This window comes from Taudactylus pleione, unplaced genomic scaffold, assembly GCF_031769625.1.
Source record: "Taudactylus pleione unplaced genomic scaffold, aTauple2 ptg000076l, whole genome shotgun sequence".
In the NCBI taxonomy this organism is placed as follows: Eukaryota; Metazoa; Chordata; class Amphibia; order Anura; family Myobatrachidae; genus Taudactylus; species Taudactylus pleione.
In genome coordinates, this window is record NW_028284478.1 from 296059 (window position 1) to 322780 (window position 26722).

The following is a 26722-nucleotide window of genomic DNA, read 5'->3' on the forward strand; positions in this document are numbered from 1 at the left end:
CGGTAAGCATTAGTGCTCTGCATGAGTGGGGGAGAACTGACTATGATGAAAAAAAAATAAAAAATAATAATAATAATAGTAAGAGGACACCACAGGCTGCTCCCCCTGTACAAAAATAGTAGTAGGACTCCACAGGCTGCTCCCCCTGTATAATAACAGGACACCACAGGCTGCTCCCCCTGTATAACTATAATAGCAGGACACCACAGTCTGCTCCCCCTGTACAATAATAGTAATTGGACACCACAGGCTGCTTCCCCTGTATAATAATAACAGGACGCCACAGGCTGCTCCCCCTGTATAATAACAGTAATAAGAGAACACCACAGGCTGCTCCCACTGTATAATAATAGTAATAGGACACCACATGCTGCTCCCCCTGTATAATAATAGTAACAGGAGGCCACAGGCTGCTCCCCCTGTATAATAATAGTAACAGGACACCACAGACTGCTCCCCCTGTATAATAATAGTAACAGGACACCACAGGCTGCTCCCCCTGTATAATAGGAACAAGACACCACAGGCTGCTCCCCTTGTATAATAATAATAACAACAGGACACCGCAGGCTGCTCCCCCTATATAATAATAGTAAAAGGACACCACAGGCTGCTCCCCCTGTATAATAATAGTAATAATAGGACACCACAGGCTGCTCCCCCTGTATAATAATAGTAATAGCAGGACACCACAAGCTGCTCCCCCATATAATAATAGTAACAGGACACTAGAGGCTGCTCCCCCTGTAGAATAATAGTAATAACAGGACACCACAGGCTGCTCCCCTGTATAATAATAACAGGACACCACCGGCTGCTCCCCCTGTATAATAATAGTAAGAGGACACCACAGGCTGCTCCCTCTGTATAATAATAATAGCAGGAAACCACAGGCTGCTCCCCCAAATGTAGTAGTAGGACACCACAGGCTGCTCCCCCTGTATAATAACAGGACACCACAGGCTGCTCCCCCTGTATAACTATAATAGCAGGACACCACAGTCTGCTCCCCCTGTACAATAATAGTAATTGGACACAACAGGCTGCTTCCCCTGTATTATAATAGTAATAACAGGACACCACAAGCTGCTCCCCCTGTATAATAATAGTAACAGGCCACCACAGGCTGCTCCCCCTGTATAATAATAACAGGACACCACAGGCTGCTCCCCCTGAATAAAAAAAGCAGGACACCACAGGCTGTTCCCCCTGTACAATAACAGTAACAGGGCACCACAGGCTGCTCCCCCTGTATAATGGTAGTAACAGGACACCACAGGCTGCTCCCCCTGTATAATAATAACAGGACACCATAGGCTGCTCCCCCTGCATAATAACATTAACAGGACACCACAGGCTGCTCCCCCTGCATAATAATAATAACAGGACACCATAGGCTTCTCCACCTGTATAATAATAATAACAGGACACCACAGGCTGCTCCCCCTGTATAATAATAGCAACAGGACACCACAGGCTGCTCCCCCTGTATAATAATAGTGATAGCAGGACACCACAGGCTGCTCCCCCTGTATAATAATAGTAACAGGACACCACATGCTGCTCCCCCTGTATAATAATAGTAACAGGACACCACATGCTGCTCCCCTGTATAATAATAGTAAGAGGACACCACAGGCTGCTACCCCTGTATAATAATAGTAACAGGACACCACAGGCTGCTACCCCTGTATAATAATAGTAACAGGACACCACAGGCTGCTCCCCCTGTATAATAATAATAGGACACCACAGGCTGCTCCCCCTGTATAATAATAGTAATAACAGGACACAACAGGCTGCTTCCCCTGTATAATAATAATAATAGCAGGACACCACAATCTGCTCCCCCGTATAATAATAGTAATAGCAGGACACCACAAGCTGCTCCCCCATATAATAATAGTAACAGGACACTAGAGGCTGCTCCCCCTGTAGAATAATAATAATAACAGGACACCACAGGCTGCTCCCCTGTATAATAATAACAGGACACCACCGGCTGCTCCCTCTGTATAATAATAGTAAGAGGACACCACAGGCTGCTCCCCCTGTATAATAATAGTAATAACAGGACACCACAGGATGCTACCCCTGTATAATAATAACAGGACACAACAGGCTGCTCCCCCTGTATAATAATAGTAATAACAGGACACCACAGGCTGCTCCCCCTGTATAATAATAGTAATAACAGGACACCACAGGCTGCTCCCCCTGTATAATAATAGTAATAACAGGACACCACAGGCTGCTCCCCCTGTATAATAATAGTAATAACAGGACACCACAGGCTGCTCCCCCTGTATAATAATAGTAATAACAGGACACCACAGGCTGCTCCCCCTGTATAATAATAGTAATAACAGGACACCACAGGCTGCTCCCCCTGTATAATAATAGTAATAACAGGACACCACAGGCTGCTCCCCCTGTATAATAATAGTAGATGACATTACCAGGGATACAGCAGGAGCCGCCGCTAGAACAGGATCACACGGCAGCCGGTCATGTGACGCTGATGCTGCTGCTGGAGTAAGGGGGAGGAGCTCCGGGCACTAGAGCAGGACTCTATGTACAGCTACAGTAAGTGTCCCCAGTGTGCAGAAGAGACGGAGGCGGCGGCCATTTTCCCGAGGCCCAAATCACTTCATGAAGAACAACGGGTGACTATAGATCCCCTTCAGTGTTTGTTCCCTGGAAGTGACGTAGGAGTGAGGGCGGAAGTGACGTTACACGCCCATACAGTCTCTCTATCATTCCCAACGACTGCAGATACAGGAAGCAGCAATTGTTGTGTTTGGCAGGAGGTAATTATGTTATTATTCTATAGGCTGAGCAGACTCTTGTGTTACTTTACTGTAGTACAGATGGAGCTGACTCTGGTGCTGCATTGTCATTGTGCAGGAGAGTTGCACTCAAGTCTTCTATTTGTATAATACAGGTGGTGCAGACTTTGTTGTTACTATAATACAGGTGGCGCAGACCCCATTACTATAATACAGGTGGTGCAGACCCTGTTGTTAATATAATACAGGTGGAGCAGGCCCCATTGTTACTATAATACAGGTGGAGCAGGCCCCATTGTTACTATAATACAGGTGGAGCAGACCCCATTGTTACTATAATACAGGTGGAGCAGACTTCGTTGTTACTATAATACAGGTGGAGCAGACCCTGTTGTTACTATATTACAGGTGGCGCAGACTTTGTTGTTCTTATAATACAAGTGGCGCAGAACCTGTTGTTACTATAATACAGGTGGTGCAGACCCCATTGTTACTATAATACAGGTGGTGCAGACTCAGTTGTTACTATAATACAGGTGGTACAGACCCCGTTGTTACTATAATACAGGTGGTGCAGACCCCGTTGTTACTATAATACAGGTGGTGCAGACTCAGTTGTTACTATAATACAGATGGTGCAGACCCAGTTGTTACTATAATACAGGTGGTGCAGACTCAGTTGTTACTATAATACAGGTGGTGCAGACTCAGTTGTTACTATAATACAGGTGGTGCAGACTCAGTTGTTACTATAATACAGGTGGTGTAGACCCAGTTGTTACTATAATACAGGTGGTGCAGACTCAGTTGTTACTATAATACAGATGGTGCAGACTCAGTTGTTACTATAATACAGATGGTGCAGACCCAGTTGTTACTATAATACAGGTGGTGCAGACTCAGTTGTTACTATAATACAGATGGTGCAGACCCAGTTGTTACTATAATACAGGTGGTGCAGACTTCGTTCTTACTATAATACAAGTGTCTGATCAGGTCCGCATCCTTAGGCAAATTGCATCAAGTATGTGTCGTGGAGGTCCTGGACTCTTGGCCATGAGAGGACCATTTTTGTGACCTCCAGCAATGCCGTCTGGTGGTCATTGAGCAGCCCTATGAAGCTGGGTCTGAGGGACTTCTGAGAAACACTGACCAAGACTATGTCTCCGGGAATGAGGGGATTAGTGGTCACTCAGTGTACTATTATGTTTATATAGGCAACACTATAGCGTAGTGGACAGCACTTCTACTCTGCTCTGGGGTCGTGACTTTAATTCCAAACCAAGGTGCTGTATGTGTGGATTCTGTATGTTCTCCCCCTGTTTGCATTGGTTTCTTCCAGGTGATCTGGATTCCTCCCACTCTCCAAAGCCACACTGGTAGGTTAGTTCGCTTCTTTCATAAATTGTGTGTGTGTGTGCGCTGTCCATGTGGTAGGAAATGTAGATTGTAAGCTCCCCTGGGGCAGAGACAGATGTGACTAAATATCCCCTGTAAAGCGCTGTGTAATATGTGCTCACTAGATAAATAACTGGTAAGAAATAGCTTCTAATAATTATATTTATTTCTAGATTTCTGTGCAGGGTGCAGTCAGATCCTTGTTACTAGAAGTCATGTGAGGGTTAGATGTGTACTGTATAAATTACTGATCACTGATGATGGACAAGGACAGAATTCAGATGACTGAGAGGATACTAAATCTCACCCTGTAGATCATCTACCTGCTAACTGGGGAGGTGAGAGGGTCTGGGAGTGTCATAATGACCACTTATATCTATAGTAATAATACAGAGACATGACTGGGGAGGTGAGAGGGTCTGGGAGTGTCATAATGACATCACTTATATCAATAGTAATAATACAGAGACATGACTGGGGAAGGGGAGGGGATGTGGGAGTGTCACAGTGACATCACTTATATCTATAGTAATAATACAGGGACATGACTGGGGAGGTGAGAGGGTCTGGGAGTGTCACAGTGACATCACTTATATCTATAGTAATAATACAGGGACATGACTGGGGAGGTGAGGGGATCTGGGAGTGTCACAGTGACATCACTTATATCTATAGTACTAATACAGGGACATGACTGGGAAGGTGAGAGGGTCTGGGAGTGTCACAGTGACATCACTTATATCTATAGTAATAATAGAGGGATATGACTTGGGAGGTGAGAGGGTCTGGGAGTGTCACAGTGACATCACTTATATCTATAGTAATAATAGAGGGATATGACTTGGGAGGTGAGGGGATCTGGGAATGTCACAGTGACATCACTTATATCTATAGTAATAATAGAGGGATATGACTTGGGAGGTGAGAGGGTCTGGGAGTGTCACAGTGACATCACTTATATCTATAGTAATAATAGAGGGATATGACTTGGGAGGTGAGGGGATCTGGGAATGTCACAGTGACATCACTTATATCTATAGTAATAATAGAGGGATATGACTTGGGAGGTGAGAGGGTCTGGGAGTGTCACAGTGACATCACTTATATCTATAGTAATAATAGAGGGATATGACTTGGGAGGTGAGGGGATCTGGGAGTGTCACAGTGACATCACTTATATCTATAGTAATAATAGAGGGATATGACTTGGGAGGTGAGAGGGTCTGGGAGTGTCACAGTGACATCACTTATATCTATAGTAATAATAGAGGGATATGACTTGGGAGGTGAGGGGATCTGGGAATGTCACAGTGATATCAGTTATGCACAATTAACTATTAAAAACTTCCATATAAGTGAATTATAATTTTAGCCTTCTATTGATGGCTTCTGCACACACAGGATTACACAGTAGTGAAGAAGACATCCAGTAAGTGTCAGACACCCAGCAGCCGTCCCTGTGTGTCAGGAGGACTGAGCAGGACCCAGAGCCCCATCACGGTGCCACCACCTCACTCACTGATGCATGAGAGACAATAACCAGAAGATTCTGGAACTCACCAACAAGATCACTCAGCTGCTGACTCGAGAGGTGACTGCTGGGAATGGGACATTATACAGTAACACCAGGGGATGTGTCTGGGTGATGACTGGAGAGGTGACTGCTGGGTATAGGACATTATACAGTAACACCAGGGGATGTGTCTGGGTGATGACTGGAGAGGTGACTGCTGGGAATGAGACATTATACAGTAACACCAGTGGATGTGTCTGGGTGATGACTGGAGAGGTGACTGCTGGGAATGAGACATTATACAGTAACACCAGTGGATGTGTCTGGGTGGTGACTGGAGAGGTGACTGCTGGGAAAGAGACATTATACAGTAACACCAGTAGATGTGTCTGGGTGGTGACTGGAGAGGTGACTGCTGGGAAGGGGACATGATACAGTAACACCAGGGGATGTGTCTGGGTGATGACTGGAGAGGTGACTGCTGGGAAGGGGACATTATACAGTAACACCAGGGGATGTGTCTGGGTGATGACTGGAGAGGTGACTGCTGGGAATGGGACATTATACAGTGACACCAGGGGATGTGTCTGGGTGATGACTGGGGAGGTGACTGCTGGGAATGGGACATTATACAGTAACACCGGGGGATGTGTCTGGGTGATGACTGGAGAGGTGACTGCTAGGAATGGGACATTATACAGTAACGCCAGGGGATGTGTCTGGGTGATGACTGGAGAGGTGACTGCTGGGAATGGGACATTATACAGTAACGCCAGGGGATGTGTCTGGGTGATGACTGGAGAGGTGACTGCTGGGAATGAGACATTATACTGTAACACCAGTGGATGTGTCTGGTGACTGAAGAGGTGACTGCTGGGAATGGGACATTATACAGTAACACCGGGGGATGGTTCTGGGTGATGACTGGAGAGGTGACTGCTGGGAATGGGACATTATACAGTAACACAGGGGATGTGTCTGGGTGGTGACTGCTGGGAATGGGACATTATACAGTAACACCAGGGGATGTGTCTGGGTGATGACTGGAGAGGTGACTGCTGGGAATGGGACATTATACAGTAACACAGGGGATGTGTCTGGGTGATGACTGGAGAGGTGACTGCTGGGAATGGGACATTATACAGTAACACAGGGGATGTGTCTGGGTGATGACACTATCATTGTGTGTGTCAGGTTCCTATAAGATGTCAGGATGTCGCTGTCTATGTCTCCATACAGGAGGGGAGTATATAGAGGAATACAGGGCTCTGTACAAGGACTTGATGATGGAGAATTATTGGCCCCTCACATCACTGGGTAAGAGGAGACTCGTTTTCTGTACTGGAGAGCAGGTATGGGGGCTCCTTATATACATGTAATCTATTAATCACATATACAGTATGTGTGTATGTATATATATATATATATATATATATATATATATATATATATTAGTACCCAGTTACTGTGTGTCTCCTACAGATGGACCCAGTAACAGAAATACCCCAGAGAGATGTCCTCGTCCTCTGTATTCACAGGATTGTACAGAGGAGAATCGCAGGATACCACAGGAGCATCAGGTAGATGGGATTTAGGGTCTCACCAATATACAACAGTGACTATCACTATATGATCTGTAGAGAAGCGGTGTGTGTCTTATACACTGATATTCTATTGTTTTATTTCATGTAATTACATCAGACTTAAATAATTTTTTTGTGTTATGGGTTATTTAGGATGAAGGTCTGGCATTTATAAAGGTTGAAAATATAGAAGAAGAAGAAGAAGAAGACACTTATGTAAGTGATATAAAGGCAGAAGATATAGAGGGAGAAGAAGAGACGTATGTGACTGATATGAAGTCAGAAGATATAGAGGGAGAAGAAGAGACATATGTGACTGATATAAAGGCAGAAGATATAGAGGGAGAACAAGAGATGTATGTGACTGATATGAAGGCAGAAGATATAGAGGGAGAAGAAGAGACGTATGTGAGGGGTGATCAGCAGTGTAAGGAGGAGGAAATCCCTACAGATATCTGCACAGGTGAGTAATAAACACTTATTACTGAAAAAAAGTCACAAATTCTCCTCATTCAGTCACTACAACAATCTCTTATCCTACACCATCTTTTTTCAGTACAAACTAAGGCATTAAATGTGTCTGCCAAGAGGGGAAGTCAGGACTCATCTGCCCCTCTTAAACTCCTACTCTCCCCCTCACATCATGTCACTGTGTGTTACCAGCCCAGATATCTGACCAGTCTCCTCCTCACACTCTCTGGTGTATCTCATACGTCAGGAGCCATCAGCCTCTATTATAGTCCTGCTCTCCCCCTCACATCATGTCACTGTGTGTTACCAGCCCAGAGATCTGACCAGTCTCCTCCCCACACTCTCTGGTGTATCTCATACATCAGGAGCCATCAGCCCCTATTATATTCCTGCTTTCCCCCTCACATGTCACTGTGTGTTACCAGCCCAGAGAAATGACCAGTCTCCACGCACTTTCTGGTGTACCTCATACATCAGGAGCCATCAGTCCCTATTATACTCCTGCTCTCCCCCATCACATCATGTCACTGTGTGTTACCAGCCCAGAGATCTGACCAGTCTCCTCCTCACACTCTCTGGTGTTTCTCATATTTCAGGAGCCATCAGCCTCTATTATAGTCCTGCTCTCCCCCTCACATCATGTCACTGTGTGTTTCCTAATTAGAGATCTGACCAGTCTCCTCCCCACACTCTCTGGTGTATCTCATACATCAGGAGCCATCAGCCCCTATTATACTCCTGCTCTCCCCCTCACATCATGTCACTGTGTGTTACCAGCCCAGAGATCTGACCAGTCTCCTCCCCACACTCTCTGGTGTATCTCATACATCAGGAGCTATCAGCCCCTATTATACTCCTGGTCTCCTCCTCACATCATGTCACTGTGTGTTACCAGCCCAGAGATCTGACCAGTCTCCTCCCCACACTCTCTGGTGCATCTCATACATCAGGAGCCATCAGCCCCTATTATACTCCTACTCTCCCCCTCACATCATGTCACTGTGTGTTACCAGCCCTGACCAGTCTCCTCCCCACATTCTCTGGTGTAACTCATACATCAGGAGCCATCAGCCCGTTTTATACTCCTGGTTTCCTCCTCACATCATGTCACTGTGTGTTACCAGCCCAGAGATCTGACCAGTCTCCTCCCCACACTCTGTGGTGTATCTCATACATCAGGAGCCATTAGCCCCTATTATACTCCTGCTCTCTCCCTCACATCATGTCACTGTGTTACCAGCCCAGAGATCTGACCAGTCTCCTCCTCACACTCTCTGGTGTATTTCATACATCAGGAGCCATCAGCTCCTATTATACTCCTACTCTCCCCCTCACATCATGTCACTGTGTGTTACCAGCCCTGACCAGTCTCCTCCCCACACTCTCTGGTGTAACTCATACATCAGGAGCCATCAGCCCGTATTATACTCCTGGTCTCCTCCTCACATCATGTCACTGTGTGTTACCAGCCCAGAGATCTGACCAGTCTCCTCCCCACACTCTGTGGTGTATCTCATACATCAGGAGCCATTAGCCCCTATTATACTCCTGCTCTCTCCCTCACATCATGTCACTGTGTTACCAGCCCAGAGATCTGACCAGTCTCCTCCTCACACTCTCTGGTGTATTTCATACATCAGGAGCCATCAGCTCCTATTATACTCCTGCTCTCCCCCTCACATCATGTCACTGTGTGTTACCAGCCCAGAGAACTGACCAGTCTCCACGCACTTTCTGGTGTACCTCATACATCAGGAGCCATCAGTCACTATTATACTCCTGCTCTCCCCATCACATCATGTCACTGTGTGTTAACAGCCCAGAGATCTGACCAGTCTCCTCCCCACACTCTCTGGTGTATCTCATACATCAGGAGCCATCAGCCCCTATTATACTCCTGCTCTCCCCCTCACATCATGTCACTGTGTGTTACCAGCCCAGAGATCTGACCAGTCTCCTCCCCACACTCTCTGGTGTATCTCATACATCAGGAGCCAGCAGCCCCTATTATATTCCTGCTTTCCCCCTCACATGTCACTGTGTGTTACCAGCCCAGAGATCTGACCAGTCTCCTCCTCACACTCTCTGGTGTAACTCTTACATCAGGAGCCATCAGCCTCTATTATAGTCCTGCTATCCCCCTCACATCATGTCACTGTGTGTTTCCTAATTAGAGATCTGATCAGTCTCCTCCCCACACTCTCTGGTGTATCTCATACATCAGGAGCTATCAGCCCCTATTATACTCCTGGTCTCCTCCTCACATCATGTCACTGTGTGTTACCAGCCCAGAGATCTGACCAGTCTCCTCCCCACACTCTCTGGTGCATCTCATACATCAGGAGCCATCAGCCCCTATTATACTCCTACTCTCCCCCTCACATCATGTCACTGTGTGTTACCAGCCCTGACCAGCCTCCTCCCCACACTCTCTGGTGTAACTCATACATCAGGAGCCATCAGCCCGTATTATACTCCTGGTTTCCTCCTCACATCATGTCACTGTGTGTTACCAGCCCAGAGATCTGACCAGTCTCCTCCCCACACTCTGTGGTGTATCTCATACATCAGGAGCCATTATCCCCTTTTATACTCCTGCTCTCTTCCTCACATCATGTCACTGTGTTACCAGCCCAGAGATCTGACCAGTCTCCTCCCCACACTCTCTGGTGTATCTCATACATCAGTAGCCATCAGCCCCTATTATACTGCTACTCTCCCCCTCAGATCATGTCACTGTGTGTTACCAGCCCAGAGATCTGACCAGTCTCCTCCTCACACTCTCTGGTGTATCTCATACATCAGGAGCCATCAGCCTCTATTATAGTCCTGCTCTCCCCCTCACATCATGTCACTGTGTGTTTCCTACTTAGAGATCTGACCAGTTTCCTCCCCACACTCTCTGGTGTATCTCATACATCAGGAGCCATCAGCCCCTATTATACTCCTGCTCTCCCCCTCACATCATGTCACTGTGTGTTACCAGCCCAGAGATCTGACCAGTCTCCTCCCCACACTCTCTGGTGTATCTCATACATCAGGAGCCAGCAGCCCCTATTATATTCCTGCTTTCCCCCTCACATGTCACTGTGTGTTACCAGCCCAGAGAACTGACCAGTCTCCACGCACTTTCTGGTGTACCTCATACATCAGGAGCCATCAGTCACTATTATACTCCTGCTCTCCCCCATCACATCATGTCACTGTGTGTTACCAGCCCAGAGATCTGACCAGTCTCCTCCTCACACTCTCTGGTGTAACTCTTACATCAGGAGCCATCAGCCTCTATTATAGTCCTGCTCTCCCCCTCACATCATGTCACTGTGTGTTTCCTAATTAGAGATCTGATCAGTCTCCTCCCCACACTCTCTGGTGTATCTCATACATCAGGAGCTATCAGCCCCTATTATACTCCTGGTCTCCTCCTCACATCATGTCACTGTGTGTTACCAGCCCAGAGATCTGACCAGTCTCCTCCCCACACTCTCTGGTGCATCTCATACATCAGGAGCCATCAGCCCCTATTATACTCCTACTCTCCCCCTCACATCATGTCACTGTGTGTTACCAGCCCTGACCAGTCTCCTCCCCACACTCTCTGGTGTAACTCATACATCAGGAGCCATCAGCCCGTATTATACTCCTGGTTTCCTCCTCACATCATGTCACTGTGTGTTACCAGCCCAGAGATCTGACCAGTCTCCTCCCCACACTCTGTGGTGTATCTCATACATCAGGAGCCATTATCCCCTTTTATACTCCTGCTCTCTTCCTCACATCATGTCACTGTGTTACCAGCCCAGAGATCTGACCAGTCTCCTCCCCACACTCTCTGGTGTATCTCATACATCAGTAGCCATCAGCCCCTATTATACTGCTACTCTCCCCCTCAGATCATGTCACTGTGTGTTACCAGCCCAGAGATCTGACCAGTCTCCTCCTCACACTCTCTGGTGTATCTCATACATCAGGAGCCATCAGCCTCTATTATAGTCCTGCTCTCCCCCTCACATCATGTCACTGTGTGTTTCCTACTTAGAGATCTGACCAGTCTCCTCCCCACACTCTCTGGTGTATCTCATACATCAGGAGCCATCAGCCCCTATTATATTCCTGCTTTCCCCCTCACATGTCACTGTGTGTTACCAGCCCAGAGAACTGACCAGTCTCCACGCACTTTCAGGTGTACCTCATACATCAGGAGCCATCAGTCACTATTATACTCCTGCTCTCCCCCATCACATCATGTCACTGTGTGTTACCAGCCCAGAGATCTGACCAGTCTCCTCCTCACACTCTCTGGTGTTTCTCATATTTCAGGAGCCATCAGCCTCTATTATAGTCCTGCTCTCCCCCTCACATCATGTCACTGTGTGTTTCCTAATTAGAGATCTGACCAGTCTCCTCCCCACACTCTCTGGTGCATCTCATACATCAGGAGCCATCAGCCCCTATTATACTCCTACTCTCCCCCTCACATCTTGTCACTGTGTGTTACCAGCCCTGACCAGTCTCCTCCCCACACTCTCTGGTGTAACTCATACATCAGGAGCCATCAGCCTCTATTATAGTCCTGCTCTCCCCCTGACATCATGTCACTGTGTGTTTCCTAACTAGAGATCTGACCAGTCTCCTCCCCACACTCTCTGGTGTATCTCATACATCAGGAGCCATCAGCCCCTATTATACTCCTGCTCTCCCCCTCACATCATGTCACTGTGTGTTACCATCCCAGAGATCTGACCAGTCTCCTCCCCACACTCTCTGGTGTATCTCATACATCAGGAGCCAGCAGCCCCTATTATACTCCTGGTCTCCTCCTCACATCATGTCACTGTGTGTTACCAGCCCAGAGATCTGACCAGTCTCCTCCCCACACTCTCTGGTGCATCTCATACATCAGGAGCCATCAGCCCCTATTATACTCCTACTCTCCCCCTCACATCATGTCACTGTGTGTTACCAGCCCTGACCAGTCTCCTCCCCACACTCTCTGGTGTAACTCATACATCAGGAGCCAACAGCCTCTATTATAGTCCTGCTCTCCCCCTCACATCATGTCACTGTGTGTTTCCTAATTAGAGATCTGACCAGTCTCCTCCCCACACTCTCTGGTGTATCTCATACATCAGGAGCTATCAGCCCCTACTATACTCCTGGTCTCCTCCTCACATCATGTCACTGTGTGTTACCAGCCCAGAGATCTGACCAGTCTCCTCCCCACACTCTCTGGTGCATCTCATACATCAGGAGCCATCAGCCCGTATTATACTCCTACTCTCCCCCTCACATCATGTCACTGTGTGTTACCAGCCCTGACCAGTCTCCTCCCCACACTCTCTGGTGTAACTCATACATCAGGAGCCATCAGCCCCTATTATACTCCTGGTCTCCTCCTCACATCCTGTCACTGTGTGTTACCAGCCCAGAGATCTGACCAGTCTCCTCCCCACACTCTGTGGTTTATCTCATACATCAGGAGCCATTAGCCCCTATTATACTCCTGCTCTCTCCCTCACATCATGTCACTGTGTTACCAGCCCAGAGATCTGACCAGTCTCCTCCCCACACTCTCTGGTGTATCTCATACATCAGTAGCCATCAGCCCCTATTATACTCCTACTCTCCCCCTCAGATCATGTCACTGTGTGATACCAGCCCAGAGATCTGACCAGACTCCTCCCCACACTCTCTGGTGTATCTCATACATCAGGAGCCATCAGCTCCTATTATACTCCTGCTCTCCCCCTCACATCATGTCACTGTGTGTTACCAGCCCAGAGAACTGACCAGTCTCCACGCACTTTCTGGTGTACCTCATACATCAGGAGCCATCAGTCCCTATTATACTCCTGCTCTCCCCATCACATCATGTCACTGTGTGTTACCAGCCCAGAGATCTGACCAGTCTCCTCCCACACTCTCTGGTGTATCTCATACATCAGTAGCCATCAGCCCCTATTATACTGCTACTCTCCCCCTCAGATCATGTCACTGTGTGATACCAGCCAAGAGATCTGACCAGACTCCTCCCCACACTCTATGGTGTATCTCATACATCAGGAGCCATCAGCCCCTATTATACTCCTACTCTCCCCCTCACATCATGTCACTGTGTGTTACCAGCCCAGAGAACTGACTAGTCTCCACGAACTTTCTGGTGTACCTCATACATCAGGAGCCATCAGTCCCTATTATACTCCTGCTCTCCCCATCACATCATGTCACTGTGTGTTACCAGCCCGGAGATCTGACCAGTCTCCTCCTCACACTCTCTGGTGTATCTCATACATCAGGAGCCATCAGCCTCTATTATAGTCCTGCTCTCCCCCTCACATCATGTCACTGTGTGTTTCCTACTTAGAGATCTGACCAGTCTCCTCCCCACACTCTCTGGTGTATCTCATACATCAGGAGCCATCAGCCCCTATTATACTCCTGCTCTCCCCCTCACATCATGTCACTGTGTGTTACCAGCCCAGAGATCTGACCAGTCTCCGCCCCACACTCTCTGGTGTATCTCATACATCAGGAGCCATCAGCCCCTATTATATTCCTGCTTTCCCCCTCACATGTCACTGTGTGTTACCAGCCCAGAGAACTGACCAGTCTCCATGCACTTTCTGGTGTACCTCATACATCAGGAGCCATCAGTCACTATTATACTCCTGCTCTCCCCCATCACATCATGTCACTGTGTGTTACCAGCCCAGAGATCTGACCAGTCTCCTCCTCACACTCTCTGGTGTTTCTCATATTTCTGGAGCCATCAGCCTCTATTATAGTCCTGCTCTCCCACTCACATCATGTCACTGTGTGTTTCCTAATTAGAGATCTGACCAGTCTCCTCCCCACACTCTATGGTGCATCTCATACATCAGGAGCCATCAGCCCCTATTATACTCCTACTCTCCCCCTCACATCATGTCACTGTGTGTTACCAGCCCTGACCAGTCTCCTCCCCACACTCTCTGGTGTAACTCTTACATCAGGAGCCATCAGCCTCTATTATAGTCCTGCTCTCCCCCTCACATCATGTCACTGTGTGTTTCCTAATTAGAGATCTGACCAGTCTCCTCCCCACACTCTCTGGTGTATCTCATACATCAGGAGCCATCAGCCCCTATTATACTCCTGCTCTCCCCCTCACATCATGTCACTGTGTGTTACCAGCCCAGAGATCTGATCAGTCTCCTCCCCACACTCTCTGGTGTATCTCATACATCAGGAGCTATCAGCCCCTATTATACTCCTGGTCTCCTCCTCACATTATGTCACTGTGTGTTACCAGCCCAGATATCTGACCAGTCTCCTCCCCACACTCTCTGGTGCATCTCATACATCAGGAGCCATCAGCCCCTATTATACTCCTACTCTCCCCCTCACATCATGTCACTGTGTGTTACCAGCCCTGACCAGTCTCCTCCCCACACTCTCTGGTGTAACTCATACATCAGGAGCCATCAGCCCGTATTATACTCCTGGTTTCCTCCTCACATCATGTCACTGTGTGTTACCAGCCCAGAGATCTCACCAGTCTCCTCCCCACACTCTGTGGTGTATCTCATACATCAGGAGCCATTAGCCCCTTTTATACTCCTGCTCTCTTCCTCACATCATGTCACTGTGTTACCAGCCCAGAGATCTGACCAGTCTCCTCCCCACACTCTCTGGTGTATCTCATACATCAGGAGCCAACAGCCTCTATTATAGTCCTGCTCTCCCCCTCACATCATGTCACTGTGTGTTTCCTAATTAGAGATCTGACCAGTCTCCTCCCCACACTCTCTGGTGTATCTCATACATCAGGAGCTATCAGCCCCTACTATACTCCTGGTCTCCTCCTCACATCATGTCACTGTGTGTTACCAGCCCAGAGATCTGACCAGTCTCCTCCCCACACTCTCTGGTGCATCTCATACATCAGGAGCCATCAGCCCGTATTATACTCCTACTCTCCCCCTCACATCATGTCACTGTGTGTTACCAGCCCTGACCAGTCTCCTCCCCACACTCTCTGGTGTAACTCATACATCAGGAGCCATCAGCCCCTATTATACTCCTGGTCTCCTCCTCACATCCTGTCACTGTGTGTTACCAGCCCAGAGATCTGACCAGTCTCCTCCCCACACTCTGTGGTTTATCTCATACATCAGGAGCCATTAGCCCCTATTATACTCCTGCTCTCTCCCTCACATCATGTCACTGTGTTACCAGCCCAGAGATCTGACCAGTCTCCTCCCCACACTCTCTGGTGTATCTCATACATCAGTAGCCATCAGCCCCTATTATACTCCTACTCTCCCCCTCAGATCATGTCACTGTGTGATACCAGCCCAGAGATCTGACCAGACTCCTCCCCACACTCTCTGGTGTATCTCATACATCAGGAGCCATCAGCTCCTATTATACTCCTGCTCTCCCCCTCACATCATGTCACTGTGTGTTACCAGCCCAGAGAACTGACCAGTCTCCACGCACTTTCTGGTGTACCTCATACATCAGGAGCCATCAGTCCCTATTATACTCCTGCTCTCCCCATCACATCATGTCACTGTGTGTTACCAGCCCAGAGATCTGACCAGTCTCCTCCCACACTCTCTGGTGTATCTCATACATCAGTAGCCATCAGCCCCTATTATACTGCTACTCTCCCCCTCAGATCATGTCACTGTGTGATACCAGCCAAGAGATCTGACCAGACTCCTCCCCACACTCTATGGTGTATCTCATACATCAGGAGCCATCAGCCCCTATTATACTCCTACTCTCCCCCTCACATCATGTCACTGTGTGTTACCAGCCCAGAGAACTGACTAGTCTCCACGAACTTTCTGGTGTACCTCATACATCAGGAGCCATCAGTCCCTATTATACTCCTGCTCTCCCCATCACATCATGTCACTGTGTGTTACCAGCCCGGAGATCTGACCAGTCTCCTCCTCACACTCTCTGGTGTATCTCATACATCAGGAGCCATCAGCCTCTATTATAGTCCTGCTCTCCCCCTCACATCATGTCACTGTGTGTTTCCTACTTAGAGATCTGACCAGTCTCCTCCCCACACTCTCTGGTGTATCTCATACATCAGGAGCCATCAGCCCCTATTATACTCCTGCTCTCCCCCTCACATCATGTCACTGTGTGTTACCAGCCCAGAGATCTGACCAGTCTCCGCCCCACACTCTCTGGTGTATCTCATACATCAGGAGCCATCAGCCCCTATTATATTCCTGCTTTCCCCCTCACATGTCACTGTGTGTTACCAGCCCAGAGAACTGACCAGTCTCCATGCACTTTCTGGTGTACCTCATACATCAGGAGCCATCAGTCACTATTATACTCCTGCTCTCCCCCATCACATCATGTCACTGTGTGTTACCAGCCCAGAGATCTGACCAGTCTCCTCCTCACACTCTCTGGTGTTTCTCATATTTCTGGAGCCATCAGCCTCTATTATAGTCCTGCTCTCCCACTCACATCATGTCACTGTGTGTTTCCTAATTAGAGATCTGACCAGTCTCCTCCCCACACTCTATGGTGCATCTCATACATCAGGAGCCATCAGCCCCTATTATACTCCTACTCTCCCCCTCACATCATGTCACTGTGTGTTACCAGCCCTGACCAGTCTCCTCCCCACACTCTCTGGTGTAACTCTTACATCAGGAGCCATCAGCCTCTATTATAGTCCTGCTCTCCCCCTCACATCATGTCACTGTGTGTTTCCTAATTAGAGATCTGACCAGTCTCCTCCCCACACTCTCTGGTGTATCTCATACATCAGGAGCCATCAGCCCCTATTATACTCCTGCTCTCCCCCTCACATCATGTCACTGTGTGTTACCAGCCCAGAGATCTGATCAGTCTCCTCCCCACACTCTCTGGTGTATCTCATACATCAGGAGCTATCAGCCCCTATTATACTCCTGGTCTCCTCCTCACATTATGTCACTGTGTGTTACCAGCCCAGATATCTGACCAGTCTCCTCCCCACACTCTCTGGTGCATCTCATACATCAGGAGCCATCAGCCCCTATTATACTCCTACTCTCCCCCTCACATCATGTCACTGTGTGTTACCAGCCCTGACCAGTCTCCTCCCCACACTCTCTGGTGTAACTCATACATCAGGAGCCATCAGCCCGTATTATACTCCTGGTTTCCTCCTGACATCATGTCACTGTGTGTTACCAGCCCAGAGATCTCACCAGTCTCCTCCCCACACTCTGTGGTGTATCTCATACATCAGGAGCCATTAGCCCCTTTTATACTCCTGCTCTCTTCCTCACATCATGTCACTGTGTTACCAGCCCAGAGATCTGACCAGTCTCCTCCCCACACTCTCTGGTGTATCTCATACATCAGGAGCCAACAGCCTCTATTATAGTCCTGCTCTCCCCCTCACATCATGTCACTGTGTGTTTCCTAATTAGAGATCTGACCAGTCTCCTCCCCACACTCTCTGGTGTATCTCATACATCAGGAGCCATCAGCCCCTATTATACTCCTGCTCTCCCCCTCACATCATGTCACTGTGTGTTACCAGCCCAGAGATCTGACCAGTCTCCTCCCCACACTCTCTGGTGTATCTCATACATCAGGAGCCATCAGCCCCTATTATACTCCTGCTCTCCCCCTCACATCATGTCACTGTGTGTTACCAGCCCAGAGATCTGACCAGTCTCCTCCTCACACTCTCTGGTGCATCTCATACATCAGGAGCCATCAGCCCCTATTATACTCCTACTCTCCCCCTCACATCATGTCACTGTGTGTTACCAGCCCTGACCAGTCTCCTCCCCACACTCTCTGGTGTAACTCATACATCAGGAGCCAACAGCCTCTATTATAGTCCTGCTCTCCCCCTCACATCATGTCACTGTGTGTTACCAGCCCAGAGATCTGACCAGTCTCCTCACACTCTCTGGTGTATTTCATACATCAGGAGCCATCAGCTCCTATTATACTCCTGCTCTCCTCCTCACATCATGTCACTGTGTGTTACCAGCCCAGAGATCTGACCAGTCTCCTCCCCACACTCTCTGGTGTATCTCATACATCAGTAGCCATCAGCCCCTATTATACTCCTGCTCTCCCCCTCAGATCATGTCACTGTGTGTTACCAGCTCAGAGATCTGACCAGACTCCTCCCCACACTCTCTGGTGTATCTCATACATCAGGAGCCATCAGCCCCTATTATACTCCTGCTCTCCCCCTCACATCATGTCACTGTATGTTACCAGCCCAGAGATCTGACCAGTCTCCTCCCCACACTCTCTGGTGTATCTCATACATCAGTAGCCATCAGCCCCTATTATACTCCTGCTCTCCCCCTCAGATCATGTCACTGTGTGTTACCTGCCCAGAGATCTGACCAGTCTCCTCCCCACACTCTCTGGTGTATCTCATACATCAGGAGCCATCAGCCCCTATTATACTCCTACTCTCCCCCTCACATCACGTCACTGTGTGTTACCAGCCCAGAGATCTGACCAGTCTCCTCAACACACTCTCTGGTGTAACTCATACATCAGGAGCCATCAGCCCCTATTATACTCCTCCTCTCCCCCTCACATCATGTCACTGTGTGTTACCAGCCCAGAGATCTGACCGGTCTCCTCCCCACACTCTCTGGTGTAACATACACCAGGAGCTATCAGCCCCTATTCTACTCCTGGTCTCCTCCTCACATCATGTCACTGTCTGTTACCAGCCCAGAGATCTGACCTGTCTCCTCCCCACACTCTCTGGTGTATCTCATACATCAGGAGCCATCAGCCCCTATTATACTCCTGCTCTCCTCCTCACATCATGTCACTGTGTGTTACCAACCCAGAGATCTGACCAGTCTCCTCCCTACACTCTCTGGTTTATCTCATACATAAGGAGCCATCAGCCCCTATTATACTCCTGCTCTCCCCATCACATCATGTCACTGTGTGTTACCAGCCCAGAGATCTGACCAGTCTCCTCCCAACACTCTCTGGTGTATCTCATACATCAGGAGCCATCAGCCCCTATTATACTCCTGCTCTCCCCATCACATCATGTCACTGTCTGTTACCAGCCCAGAGATCTGACCAGTCTCCTCCCCACACTCTCTGGTGTATCTCATACATCAGGACCCATCTGTCCTTATTATACTCCTGCTCTCCCCCTCACATCATGTCACTGTGTGTTACCAGGCCAGAGATCTGACCAGTCTCCTCCCCACACTCTCTGGTGTATCTCATACATCAGGAGCCATCAGCCCCTATTATACTCCTGCTCTCCCCCTCACATCATGTCACTGTGTGTTACCAACCCAGAGATCTGACCAGTCTCCTCCCTACACTCTCTGGTTTATCTCATACATAAGGTGCCATCAGCCCCTATTATACTCCTGCTCTCCCCATCACATCATGTCACTGTGTGTTACCAGCCCAGAGATCTGACCAGTCTCCTCCCCACACTCTCTGGTGTATCTCATACATCAGGAGCCATCAGCCCCTATTATACTCCTGCTCTCCCCATCACATCATGTCACTGTGTGTTACCAGCCCAGAGATCTGACCAGTCTCCTACCCACACTCTCTGGTGTATCTCATACATCAGGACCCATCAGTCCTTATTATACTCCTGCTCTCCCCCTCACATCATGTCACTGTGTGTTACCCGGCCAGAGATCTGACCAGTCTCCTCCCCACACTCTCTGGTGTATCTCATACATCAGGAGCCATCATCCCCTATTGTACTCCTGCTCTCCCCCTCATCATGTCACTGTGTGTTACCAGCCCAGAGATCTGTCCAGTCTCCTCCCCACACTCTCTGGTGTAACATACATCAGGAGCTATCAGCCCCTATTATACTCCTGGTCTCCTCCTCACATCATGTCACTGTCTGTTACCAGCCCAGAGATCTGACCAGTCTCCTCCCCACACTCTCTGGTGTATCTCATACATCAGGAGCCATCAGCCCCTATTATACTCCTGCTCTCCCCTCACATCATGTCACTGTGTGTTACCAGCCCAGAGATCTGACCAGTCTCCTCCCCACACTCTCTGGTGTATCTCATACATCAGTGCAAAGGATGTAGCTATACTAAATAAATCACTGGTCAATTTGATGAAACCCCATATAACAGCCATGATTCTGGCTTGTGCACTACCACATGTGACAGCACCCACTATGTTTTTTGAATATTATGTGATTGTCAGTATACTGTGTACTACCCATCACACACACAGATACAACCACACACCCGTAATTGCACAGTTCCTTCTTCACTTTCTGTGCCTAGATGCTCTGTACTGTTACACTTTATCTGCTGACCTGTCTCTGTATCCTGCTGTCTTCCTCTTTTTGCTGTTACTTATCTGTGTCCTGCACCATTCCCCTATCCTGTCCTGCTCTCTCCCCCGCTCTATGCCATTCCCCTACCCTGTCCTGCTTCCTCCCCCGCTCTATGCCATTCCCCTCCCCTGTCCTGCTTCCTCCCCCGCTCTATGCCATTCCCCTACCCTGTCCTGCTTCCTCCACCGCTCTGTGCCATTCCCCTACCCTGTCTTTCGGCCTCCCCTGCTCTGTGCCCTGCACCATTCCCCTACCCTGTTCTTCTGCCTCCCCTGCTCTGTGCCCTGCTCTATTCCCCCTAACCTGTCCTGCTGCATCTCCCACTCTGTGCCCTGCGCCATTCCCCTAGCCTGTCCTACTGCCTTTGTGCCGTTCCCCTACCCTGTCCTGCTGCCTCTCCTGCTCCGTGTCATTCCCCTACTGTGTCCTGTTGCCTATCCCACTCTGCCCTTGGACATTCCCTACCCTGTCCTGCGGCCCCCCCGCTCTGCCCTTGGACATTCCCTACCCTGTCCTGCTGCCTCCCTCGCTCTCTATACACTTGGGCATTACCTTACCCTGTCCTGCTGCCTCCCCCACTCTGTTCACTTGGGCATTACCTTACCCTGTCCTGCTGCCTCCCCCGCTCTGTACGCTTGCGCATTCCGCTACCCTGTCCTGCCTCCCCCGCTCTGTACCCTTGGGCATTCCCCTACTATGTGCCATTCCCCTCTCCTGCTGCCTCCTCTGCTTTGTGCCTTTCCTCTACTGTGTCCTGCTGCCTCCCTCGCTCTGCCCTTGGACATTCCCTACCCTGTCCTTCCGCCTCCTCCGCTCTGTACCCTTGGGCATTCCCCTACCCTGTCCTGCTGCCTCCCCTGCTCTGTGCCTTTCCTCTGCTGTGTCCTGCTGCCTCCCCCACTCTGCCCTTGGACAGTCCCTATCCTGTACTGCTGCCTCCCTCGCTCTGTGCCATTCCCCTACCCGTCCTGCTGCCTCCCCTACTCTGTGCCCTCTGCCGTTCTCCTACCTTGTCCTGCTGCCTCCCTTACTCTGCGTACTGCTCCGTTCCCATAGCCTGTCCTGCTGCCTCCCCCTCTCCGTGCCCTTCTCTATTCCCCTACCCCGTCCTGCTGCCTCTCCCGCTCTGTGCCCTGCTCTATTCCCCCTACCCTGTCCTGCTGCATCTGTGCCCTGCTCTATTCCCCTACTGTGTCCTGCTGCCTCCCCCGCTCTGTGCCGTTCCCCCTACCCTGTCCTGCCTCCCCCACTCTGTGCCGTTCCCCTACCATGTCCTGCTGCCTCCCCTGCCCTGTGCCCTGCTCTATTCCCCTACCCTATCCTGCTGCCTCTGTGCCCTGCTCTATTCCCCTACCCTGTCCTGCTGCCTCTGTGCCCTGCTCTATTCCCCTACTGTGTCCTGCTGCCTCCCCCGCTCTGTGCCGTTCCTCTACCCTGTCCTGCTGCCTCCCCCGTTCTGCCCTTGGACATTCCCTACCCTGTCCTGCTGCCTCCCCCTCTGTGTTCCATCATCATTCTGTGTAGCTCTGTCCTATCGCTCTTCCTCCCTCTGAGCAATTAAATACAGTGTATCATTACCCTAGTTTAGTAGCATGACTCTGGTGGGGCTTCTCTCCCTGAGGATGACCAGAGGACCATATAGAGGCTGTTTTTGCTATTTATGTATCCACCTGGAGAACTTTGTGTAGTGTGGACGCAGCTGTTAGTAATTATCCCACAAGTTTCCCCTGTTTATGTGTGAGGGTGGTCTAGATGGATATTGTGGTTCACCAACATCACTGGTTGAGATTGTCCTTGTGGCTGGATCTATGACTTGTGCAGATAATGTGCTTGTGTCATTTTATCTGTTCAATGAGAGTCTTGTTTCTTGTTGGTTCATTTGTTAATGTAATAATGTGGTCACTGTTTGTATATGCAAATTATACATAAAATTAAACAGCTAAACCTCTTCATTTATAACATGGTGGTGTAGTGGGGTTAGGATTGCTGCCTCACAGCACTAAGTTCATGAGTTTGGTAGAAAATTAAAGTGATGAGTGGAGTTTGACCTCTGACCCAAATAAAGCATATTGTGTGTGCTAGTAGATATGGTTGTGAATATAGATTGTAAGCCTATTGGACAAATATTCTCTGTAAGGCGCTGTGAAATGTGTGAGCTTTATGAAGAACTCTGAATAATAATAATAATAATAGTTATTGTATTTCCAGCAGATGGACGCACAAGCAGGAATGACTTGGAGGGAGATCTCATCTTGTCTACAGATATTAAAATAGAAGATAACATTACACGGGAATCTCCAGGAGATAATCCCGTTATGCTAAATATACATCCAGTACCTCACAGTGCAGCTATATCATCTGATCCCTCTAATTGTGACCAATGTTCTCCTGATACCTCAGCTTTTGTTACACATAGTGCAGCTCATACACCTGATAAAATATTTCCCTGTTCTGTGTGTGGGAAATGTTTTACATATAAATTAGATCTTGTTTTTCATCAGAGACGTCACACAGGTGATAAACCATTTCCATGCTCTGAGTGTAGTAAATGTTTTACACAGAAATCAAATCTTGTTACACATCAGAGATGTCACACAGGTGAGAGGCCATTTCCATGTTCTGAATGTGGGAAATATTTTAAACTGAAATCACATCTTGTTACACATCAGAGAAGTCACACAGGTGAGAAACCATTTCCATGCTCTGAGTGTGGGAAATGTTTTACACAGAAATCATATCTTGTTGCACATCAGCGAAGTCACACAGGTGAGAAACCATTTCCATGTTCTGAATGTGGGAAATATTTTACACGGAAATCATATCTTGTTGTGCATCAGAGAAGTCACACAGGTGAGAGGCCATTTCCATGTTCTAAGTGTGAGAAATGTTTTACATATAAATCAGATCTTGTTATTCATCAGAAAAGTCACACAGGTGAGAAACTGTTTCCATGCTCTGTATGTGGGGAATGTTTTACACAGAAATCTGTTCTTGTTACACATCAGAGAAGTCATACAGGTGAGAAACCATTTCCATGTTCTGAGTGTGGGAAATATTTTACACGGAAATCATATCTTGTTGTGCATCAGAGACGTCACACACACAGGTGAGAAACCATTTCCATGTTCTGAGTGCAGTAAATGTTTTACACAGAAATCAAATCTTGTTGTGCATCAGAGAAGTCACACAGATGAGAAACCATTTCCATGTTCTGAGTGTGAGAAATGTTTTACATATAAATCAGATCTTGTTATTCATCAGAGAAGTCACACAGTTGTGAAGTCATTTCCATGTTCTGAGTGTGGGAAATGTTTTACACGTAAAACGAACCTTGTTACACATCAGATGTCACACATGAAAAAAGTTTTTCTATGAACTAATACAAAACATGGTTTTAGTAACACTCCAGTCACACAGCATTTTAAGTTCTTCATCCACAGATAATTGGTATGTGTCATTAATATAAAAAGAGGAGGAACGTGCAGCGCTAAAGAAATCTCAACAACAATAAATAATATAGGGCTTGGTAAAGATGCATTAAAATGTATACTATCTAATATTAATACACGCAGGAAATTATATATATTTATATAAGTATGATTCCAGTATCAGAATATACCGTGATACTTTCCATGTGGTTCTCATTATGCCTAAATCTAAGCTCTTCATATTCTAAGTATTTGCAGAATAAGTCTCCAATAGTGACCTAGGACAAATATTAATTTGCTTAGATAGATATCTATCTATCTGCCCTCATTAGTGTAATTGGGCGCGTGGGTGTGATCATATCATGTGACTCACTAGTGGACACTATCGCACGTTATTACTAATATTATCAACCTTATAACTATGCAATATGATATTATAATGTGTTTATAACGTGATCTTGATCCCGGTGATGCTGCCGCTATACAGATCACAAATCCGTTATCTTTACTATATCATGTATGTAATTTATACCTTATGGTGTTATAACTTAGGAGAATCGCTATGATATATATAACATGTGATAATTGGAATTGGTCAGCTCCATCATGTGACATTGTACACATGCTATGTTCCTGGAGACCTGTATTTCTATATCTTCCCCATGACAACTCTTACTCACTGTTACTGGTGTAACCGGTCATGTGATTGCGGTTTACCATGTGACTGGGTGGAACAAATCATCCAAGCCTCTTGCTGGTTTTTCTACAGATATCTCCTTGATTGGTCCATTCCAGTCATGTGTGTGTGTTTATATCACATGACCGGGTGGATCTGATTATCCAGACTCCCTCTCTAGTTCATTCTGGAACTCTGCAGAGATTAACATGATTGGTTTGTTCCGATCATGTGCTGTTGAATACATCATGTGACACGGACTTGGGCCCGGCTGCTGTGCTGCATTAATTGGTAAATGGACCTTTTTATTCTTAGGGTTTATATTGTTTTTACAAACTCATTTGCTGATTATACATTAGATACTGATTGTTTTCTATGTAATATATTTATTGGTCTTACATATCACATGACTAATTATGGTTCCCCTCCTGATGCTTGTTTGATGTGCTCCTTGGGTATATAAGGCAGCCATATTATACTGTATAATACACGCTTCTGATGAGGTTGTGGGTCTAATTCCACACCGAAATGCGTTAGTAACTTTATCCACTGGACACGGTTGGGCCACTTGTCCTTCCTTATCTGGACCAGGACTGAAAGCAGGAATGTTGGGACATCCAGCGATTACACCGGCCAACCATCACCCACTGCGAGCTTTCCTGCTAAAGACTGGACGGACTTCTGTCACAGCAACCTGGTAATATAACTATCTGCCAACTGGCCATTACCCGGATGCACCAAACTTCTTTCCATCACCTATTAGCTTGTGACGTTACCATTAATATCTGGTTCTCTATTTACTATTATTGGTGCCCACTTATTTGTAATCAGAATTAGCCTGAATATCAGTGACCTGTGTTTTATATGATCTATATGTATTATGTTTGTAATTTCTATCATTAATATTTTCATATTAAATACTGTACATTTCATTTATAATGCATCTTTATTAAGCCACATGTGAATTAATTATTGTTTTTAGATTTGTATAATGTGTTATATCTTATTAGAGGATGACCCCCCATCTATGTATAGCTGCTGTATAACTCCTCAGGCATCACCTATCAGATCTAATCTTTCCTAATCCTCCATGTGTCATTAATATAAGACTGGAATAGATCACTCGAGTGACACTTATAGTATTGTCTTTATTCTATTAGATATCAGCACCACTCTCTGCAGTAATAACAGACCACGTCGTTGTTATATAGGGGATACATTTTATGTATATCAGTCATACACAGAGAAGATAAATACATTATTATACTATTAGATATCAGCACCACTCTCTGCAGTAATAACAGACCACGTCATTGTTATATAGGGGATACATTTTATGTATATCAGTCATACACAGAGAAGATAAATACATTATTATACTATTAGATATCAGCACCACTCTCTGCAGTAATAACAGACCACGTCATTGTTATATAGGGGATACATTTTATGTATATTAGTCATACACAGAGAAGATAAATACATTATTATACTATTAGATATCAGCACCACTCTCTGCAGTAATAAC

The 26722-nt window shown here is 47.4% G+C and overlaps 2 protein-coding genes across 3 annotated transcripts in view; one reads left to right on the forward strand and one right to left on the reverse strand.

Annotated features, from left to right (window-relative positions):
• The window catches only part of LOC148532444 (uncharacterized), a 301272-nt gene that overhangs the window by 76397 nt on the left and 198153 nt on the right, over positions 1–26722 (reverse strand). Inside the window, 1 exon segment of the mRNA XM_088467804.1 lies at positions 2460–2558. Within this exon segment, the coding sequence (XP_088323930.1) occupies positions 2460–2558 (99 nt within the window).
• On the forward strand, positions 2725–26376 carry LOC148532446 (uncharacterized). Of its 2 annotated transcripts, none has more exons than XM_088467822.1 (6): positions 2725–2810; positions 5589–5778; positions 6940–7017; positions 7183–7280; positions 7437–7746; positions 23299–26376. In XM_088467822.1, exons 3-6 carry the CDS (start codon positions 6984–6986, stop codon positions 24198–24200), a joined length of 1344 nt encoding a protein of 447 aa, XP_088323948.1. In that variant the 5' UTR covers positions 2725–2810; positions 5589–5778; positions 6940–6983; the 3' UTR covers positions 24201–26376. The 2 variants fall into 2 exon arrangements, with proteins under 2 accessions (XP_088323948.1, XP_088323949.1); XM_088467823.1 differs by having other exon boundaries at positions 23302–26376.